Here is an 8,509-nt window from a genome sequence, read left to right on the forward strand (position 1 = left end):
ATATATAATTTTGCTCTCCTTTTAAATTGGTGTGAAGATAAAACAATGATTCTGAAAACTTTTATACAAACGTGTTTTGCGAATAGAGCTGTTTTTAGAAACCGCTGTCTCAATGAGGGGGAAAAGGAATAAGATTTCAGTTCGTCTATATCTTTTTCAATTTCCTGACGAGGAAAAACTCGCTGGAATGGTTGGCTTCTGTGCTCTCTCTCTCTCTCTCTCTCTCTCTCTCTCTCTCAAGGTTCTTCTGTGTATTTGAAGGCCTCATATTATTGGAAAGCTTATGTATGTATGTATGAATGTGTTGGTTCAGATACCGACAGAATTCTCTCTCTCTCTCTCTCTCTCTCTCTCTCTCTCTCTCTCTCTCTCTCTCTCTCTCTCTCTAAAAGTTTTTCTGTGTATTTGAAGGTCTCATATTATTGGAAAGCTTACTGTATGTATGTATGTATGTATGTATGTATGTATGTATGTATGTATGTATGTATGTATGTATGTATTATGTTCAGAAACAAACAGAATTCACTCTTATGAATCACACAGACAAACAAGACATACACAACACACACACACACACACACACACACACACACACACATATATATATATATATATATATATATATATATATATATATATATATATATATATATATATATATATATATATATATATATATATATATATATATATATATATACATATATAGTATATATATACATATATGCATATATATATATGTATATTTATACATACATATATATATATATATATATATACACACATATTTATATATATGTATATATACAGTATACGTACTTATACCACAGAGTCCCGTGACTTCCCTGAGCAATGCCTTTATGATTGACAGACAGGAATGTAAAAAATCTAAAATTTCCCCTGCGTAGAATCGATTTAGCACCTACCCACTCCCCAAAGGAGAGTCAAATAATAATAATAATAATAATAATAATAATAATAATAATAATAATAATAATAATAATAATAATAATAATAATAGTTACCGTGGAAATCTAAATAATTATTTAGCCTTTATGATCAATGTTTCTTAGATTTCTTTCTTAGAGAGAGAGAGAGTGAGAGTTTCCTCCTAAATGTCGTTATTGAATAAACAGTAAATTCTTAGTGAAAATATTTGAGAGAGAGAGAGAGAGAGAGAGAGAGAGAGAGAGAGAGAGAGAGAGAGAGAGAGAGAGTTCCTTATAACTATCGTCGTTGAATAAAAAGGAATTCAAATTAGAAAATATTCACACACAGAGAGAGAGAGAGAGAGAGAGAGAGAGAGAGAGAGAGAGAGAGAGAGAGAGAGAGAGAGAGAGAGAGTTTCTTATAAAATATCGTCATTGATTAAAAAGGAAATTCAAATTAGAAGAGAGAGAGAGAGAGAGAGAGAGAGAGAGAATGCTATTTCAAGTCGTGACGGATTCTCTTACAGACGGGAGGCATCACCAGTGTAAACAGAAAAATAAACAAAAAATAAAGCAAACAGTCAACCCTTGTCTTTAGCTACCGAATTGACGGGCAAATGGACGGGATGGGAAGGAAGCTTTTTAGACAGGAAAACATACAACTGTCAGTCATTCGTTTTTATTTAATGAATATATATATATATATATATATATATATATATATATATATATATATATATATATATATATATATATATATATATATATATATATACATACATTTTATTTATATATATATATATATAAATTTTATCACATATAATTATTCATTGTATATATTCCTATATAAACCTATATATTCAAATGTATAATATATTTATATTTATATAAATAAACCTTCAAAACCCGTTTTATTTATTGCTGAGAAAGAAAACAAATTTTTATCACAGCCTAATTGTTCATTGTAGGAATTCCTTCTAAACCTCTCCTATTCAAAATTCAAAATCAATATATTAATATAAATAAACCTTCAAAATCCGTTTTACTTATTGCTAAGTAAGAAAACAAATTTTTATCACAGCCTAATCGTTCAGTGTAGGAATTCCATCTAAACCTCTCCTATTCAAAATTCAAAATCAATATATTCATATAAATAAACCTTCAAAACCCGTTTTATTTATTGCTAAGTAAGAAGACAATTTTTTTATCACAGCCTAATCGTTCAATGTAGGAATTCCATCTAAACCTCTCCTATTCAAAATTCAAAATCAGTATATTCATATAAATAAACCTTCAAAACCCGTTTTATATATTGCTAAGTAAGAAGACGAATTTTTATCACAGCCTAATCGTTCAGTGTAGAAATTCCATCTAAACCTCTCCTATTCAGAATTCAAAATCAAGCGTTTTCAGTCATCCATCGTTTAAAAGACCAACCATATGAACTTACGTACACAGTGGCCTCGTCCACGTGTATGTAATGAAACAGTCTTGTCATCTCCAGTTTTGTCAACTTCGCTATTTCCCATCTGCATCGCCGTTCCCCTTCGACAAATATTCGCCCGGGACATTTTGTCGCGAGAAAACTTTCCTCTTCCCAACACAGCCCTGCTGCCGATGCTGCTTCTGCTGCAGATATGAATGAAATGATGCCTCGAGCTGTGAAAGAGAGAGAGAGAGAGAGAGAGAGAGAGAGAGAGAGAGAGAGAGAGAGAGAGAGACTCGGGAGAGGGAGTCGGCATGGTCTTGTTCTCTCAGTAGACTCCCAACTTTGGTTGAGGAAGGATCCGACCGTGAGAGGTCCATCGTCGAGCGGATGAGTTCGTTCAGGTAGACTGGGCTGCTACTGCGTCTCCGTCGAGTCAGAAACTCATGGTGGTGGTGGTGGCGGTGTCCTTTCCCGTCACGTGGGCGGCGGATGAGATGGTCGGCCACCACCTCTTGTAAACAAATGTCTTTCGAGTAGTGGTAATGACGTGTGTAAACAGTTTGATGTCATGGTGATCGAATTAAGTCAAGTTCCCTCTTTGGAAAACTGATGCCCCCCACTGGCGTCTGCGAAATGCGCTGGCATATGCGGTACACCCACCGACGACGACGGGGGCCGAATCTCGTCCAGCGTGGGTGGAGGTTCCTGAGTGTGAGTGACCTAACGTGACTCGAAAATGTGAGAAAAGAGAGAGAGAGAGAGAGAGAAAAGATATCAGTTTCCTTTTTTTAATTAGCAGTTGGACGAGCACCCGTACCCATACCCACCCACAAATGGCTCGGTCGACTCCTCCTCCTCTTCTTCTTCTCCTGCTGCGGGGCATTTGGCCGATAGAAGCCCAAAATCTGCCTGTCCGTCTGACGAGAATCTGACCCGCGCTGTGGAATCTGCCACTCAGCCAACCACCTGTTAAAGTTAATATGAATTCTCCCCTTCTTGTCTCGCCTCACCATTCCGCGATGGTGAAGTGCCCCCTGAGAACTTGCATTCTCCTTCTGGTCGTCCTCCTCAGTCATCTGGATTTCGTGATATCTCTCGGTCATGGCCTTGGAAACGTTACTGGAATCGCTCCTGCAGAAGTGTGGACTTCGAATAGCACTCCTCCAGTGGCGAATGGGGCTTTGCATGGAAATTCACAGGATGGTCATCACTTGACCACACCTGAGACCTCAGGAGACGCTCTGGAGTTACGAAAGAAAAGCAGTTTTTTGTTAGCTGCACTCTCTACACAGGTAACGAAAACATCTTTGACCACTGAGAACGAGTCAGATAATAAAGATGATGGTGATTACTACCAGTTACCTCATGAAAATGCTTTACAAATCAGTAAAAACAGTGAAGTCAAAGACTCCTCTACTGACACTAACACAACAGGGCAAAGTTTGGCAGAAAATACCATTTCAGTAATGTTCCCTGAACCTGAAAGGAAAAGATATAATGAAACTCATTCTGTACAGACAATAAGTGCACATACTCCCAGTGGGTCTCCTGATTCTCCCACACCCTATTTACCAGCTGAGCATCCAAGAAACGCCTTTGAAACGAAACATGAAACTAGCAACATGCAAGAAACGCAGACGGGAGAAGAAAGGGGTAGGGACGTTTCTCCTCTTGACCCTGATTTCACTGAAGATGGAGATATCAGTTTTGATCCATTTTCAGATTTCTATTATTCCGGATACATGACAAAGCAAACAGCCAGAGACCACCAGTCTGGAACTGAGAGACATGGCCACCACCACCCTGGAACACAGAAACACAAGTTACCATCCCACTGGAGGGAAATACCAGACACACATCATTCAAACACCCGAACACAGGACCAAGGACATGGTCTGCATCATTCGAACACACAGACACAGGACCAAGGGCACGGTCTCCATGACTATGAGACCAGCAGTTCCCCTCACAGCAATTCTGATGTCCTTGACTATGAAACAAAGTTTTTTGATGATGATGGCTTAGATTTTGAAGGCTACGAAACTGGCATGTCAAGTCAGGGGCCTCGAAAACCTGAGGTATCAAACAAGGGACCACATATAGCAGAGATGTCAAGTCATGATTCCATTGGAGATGTCATTTCAGGCCTAGGGTCCAGTACACCTGAGATATCGAGCCAAGAGCCCTTGGAAACTGATGACATGACAAGCCAAGGCTCCCATGGATCTAAGACATCAAGCCAAAGACCCATGGAAACTGAGGTATCAAGCCAACGAACCAACCAAATCGAGATGTCAAGCCAGGGTCCCCACACACCAGAAATACCGATTCATGTGCCTTACGGATCTCGTGTACCAAGCCACGGATCCCATGCAAGGCCACATGAACCGAAGATTCCACACCAGGGACCTGAAAGACCTGAGATTCCAAGCCAAGGAACTGGGAGATATGACCATCCCGAGGCAGATGAGCAGGGTGAAGGCAGGAATGCACTCCGTAACGCAACAGGCCACGCAAACGAAGAGACCACCATGCGACAAGACTTTGAAGAAGTGACCGCGGACGATAAGGTGACCTTCGAAAGCGACATGGAAAACGAGTTGCCCACGGAGGAGGAGATTCCCGAAATCACGAGGGACTCCTTCGACTTTGAGGACTCCCACGCCATTGAGGAGAACTACATAGACCACGAGAGCAATAGCGCCAACCCCGCGAATGGAGGTCAGTCCATCCACGGCAGAAACGGCGGCAACCCCTACATGACTTACGGTGACGACCACGAGGACTTCAAGGGGTACGCGACCTACGAAACGGGTCGTTACTTCTACGATCACTATTATGACTACTACTACGACTACGGCGGGGTGTCTGTGTGCGTCCCGGAAAACAGTTTGTGTGCTGCCATCGAAATCTCACCGGAAGGAACCTTTCCCGGGAGGGTCAGTGGTGACGGGTACCTGGAGGTGGGGGACAGCACCGCGACCCAAAAGTGGTCCCTCGACCTCGCTACTGACAATCCCACAAACAACCCCGAGGCGAACAGGGATCCTATCAGCCCCACAAGGAGTGTAAATATTGACCTGGGGCTCAGAGTAGTGTGTAATGAGTCTGTCAGACTACAGAAAGTCTCCCAAATGATCGATCATGGATGCAGATTGAGAACTGCGGAAATGTAAGTGCTTTTTTGATTACTGAACATTACTTTAGGTTATTTCCATTTTGGTAATGACTATGAAAAGAAATGTTCAGTTAATAATACCTCGTTAGTATCTGTTGTTATTAGCCATCAGTATATTATATGGACCACATAATGGTGGTCAATTTTTTGGTTATGGTAAAAAAAATTTAACTTTTTTCATTGTGTAATGAAAAGGAATCCATTTTAACATGAAATTTAGGTAAAGATATTCTGTAATTATAATAGAATATTTATTTAGTTTCCATTTTGCCTTTGCAAGAAGAAGAAGAGTATTGTTAAATGGTAAAATTACATGAATATTAAAGCCATTTGCAAGCGAAGGAAAAAACGTATATTGTTTATTCAAACAGAGACATGAGCATATCGTTAGCAAAACGGAATAATGCAGTAATGATGAACTTTTAAAACGATTATATATGCTTATATAAAAGTTAAGAAATAACCCTGTTTGCCCAAAGTCAGTGAAATCACAAAATTCGTCCTTTTTTAAGCATATGGTAAATCCAAGGCATCCTTACTTAAACACAAATAGATAATCCTGTTTACCCAAAGTCATGAAAGTCCAAAAGTCCGTCCTTTTTCAACGTTTAGTAAGTCCTGAATATACTTATTTTGACATAAATGACTAATCCTGTTCAAAGATTAAATAAAGATAAATAAAGATACATTAAATAAAGATAAAAAATGAAAATAATCAGAGATAAAAATTCACCAAATTATCAAAATTAAATAAAAACAAATAAAGTCAATTTACAATAAAAACAAAAATTTAAAAAATCAGTTTTTTCACCAAAAGTCAGGAAAGTCCAAAAGTCCGTCCTTTTTAAACATATGGTAAATGTCAAGTATCCTTATTTGAAGTAAAATAATCCTGTTTACCCAAAAGTCAGGAAAGTCCAAAAGTCCGTCCTTTTTAAACAGTAAATCCTGTATATCCTTATTTAAAGTAAACAGCTAATCCTGTTTACCTTAAATTCAGCAAAGTCCAAAAGTCCATCCATTTTAAAAATCTTGTAAATTCCTGACACTCTGAACTCTGGGTCTCTCGCTCGATCGAGAAATTGCCTGCCAATCTCCAACTGACGCATTGACTGAACTTAATGGACAAAGTCTTTGCCCGAAGTTTCTTCCTCTCCCAAATTAGCAGACGAAAGAGCATAGTGTTGGCCCACCCCCAACCCTCCCCAAAATTCAAGCTTTTATTAAAGCCTGCCTAAGTTGCTGAGTTATCCGGAAAGACGACTTCGCAGGAGATAGGAACTACGTCGGGAAATTTTGTCGATGTTCCGATCAATGTGCGTTTTTAAGGTCTGGTTTGGTTAAGAGGGGGAATGTGGAATCATGCCTTTTTGGTATTGGTTTATATACATACGCACACACAGACACATGTATATATATATATATATATATATATATATATATATATATATATATATATATATATATATATCTGTCTTATTCTTTGCATAAATTACTATGCAGAATATAAAGTACAATTATTAGATATTCCCAAAAAGTTTTTACAGAACAGATCCTCCACATCTGATTAAAGAATAACTATAATAAAGAAGTTATTCCCAAGAATACTATTTTTATTGTCAATGATAAATAAATGTGATTTTATATATATATATATATATATATATATATATATATATATATATATATATATATATATATATATATATATATATATATATATATATATATATATATATATATTATATATATATATATATAATATATATATACATGTATATATATATATGTATATATATATATCTGTATTATATATATGTATATATATACATAAATACATACATTGTGTGTGTGTATGTATGATTTTCCACCTACCAAACAAACAGGTACGTTTAAATCCTTTACAGAACTGCGAAGGAATATTATACCCCCCACTTCAGAGCCTTTATAATCCAATTTGCAGTTTCACGGCGTCGTTCCCAAGCCAATGAGACAGTTTTCATACGATTTAAAATCCTCCTTTACTCTCCTTGACTGTGTAGGATTACCTTCTCATCTTGCAGGTGAATCCTTTAGGTAAATCCTTGCTTGGGGGTGGGGAGGGCGAAGGGGTAGGGAGGGAAGGCTAGCTACGGAAGTTCAAGGTTTTCCTTCGTAATTTGATTACTCGGGTTTTAATCGTGAGTTGCGTCGATAACGTTCTACTAAAGAGGTTCTGATTGTTTATCGTGCTTCTTAATTTGTTGATCGTGCTTCTTAATTTGTTGATCGTGCTTCTCAGTTGGTTGATCGTGCTTCTCAGTTGGTTGATCGTGCTTCTTAATTTGTTTATCGTGCTTCTCAGTTGGTTGATCGTGCTTTTCAGTTGGTTGACCGTGCTTCTCAATTTGTTGATCGTGCTTCTCAGTTGGTTGATCGTGCTTCTCAGTTGGTTGGTCGTGCTTCTCAATTTGTTGATCGTGCTCCTCAACTAGTTGACCGTGCTTCTTAATTTGTTGATCGTGATTCTTAATTGGTTGGTTGATCATGCCTCTCAGTTGGTTGATCGTGCTTCTCACTTTGTTGATCGTGCCTCCCAGTTGGTTTGTCGTGCTTCTCAGTTGATTGGTCGTGCTTCTCGATTTGTTGGTCGTGCTCCTCAATTGGTTGATCGTGCTTCTCGGTTGGTTGATCGTGTTTCCTAATTGGTTGATCGTGCTTCTTAATTTGTTGACCGTGCTTCTCAGTTGGCTGATCGTGCTTCTCAATTGGTTGGTCGTGCTCCTCAGTTGGTTGATCGTGCTTATCAGTTTGTTGATCGTGCTTCTCAATTTGTTGATCGTGCTTCTCAATTTGTTGATCGTGCTTCCCAATTTGTTGATCGTGCTTCTCAGTTGGTTGGTCGTGCTTCTCAACTGGTTGATCGTGCTTCTCAATTGGCCGAGAATTGTATTCTGCAGCTGCTGTTACGAGCTGCAATTGCCGTTACGAGCT

At 38.4% G+C, this 8,509-nt stretch overlaps 1 protein-coding gene across 1 annotated transcript in view; it reads left to right on the forward strand.

The window, feature by feature from the left end:
• Positions 1-2,704: 2,704 nt before the first annotated feature.
• Positions 2,705-8,509, forward strand: part of LOC136825164 (uncharacterized) — a 91,289-nt gene continuing 85,484 nt past the window's right edge. The window contains exon 1 of the mRNA XM_067081191.1: positions 2,705-5,530. Coding sequence (XP_066937292.1) covers positions 3,339-5,530 — 2,192 coding nt within the window. The 5' untranslated portion in view covers positions 2,705-3,338. The remainder of the gene's footprint in view (positions 5,531-8,509) is intronic.

The sequence above is a fragment of the Macrobrachium rosenbergii genome, chromosome 37 (genome assembly GCF_040412425.1).
Source record: "Macrobrachium rosenbergii isolate ZJJX-2024 chromosome 37, ASM4041242v1, whole genome shotgun sequence".
NCBI lineage: Eukaryota > Metazoa > Arthropoda > Malacostraca > Decapoda > Palaemonidae > Macrobrachium > Macrobrachium rosenbergii.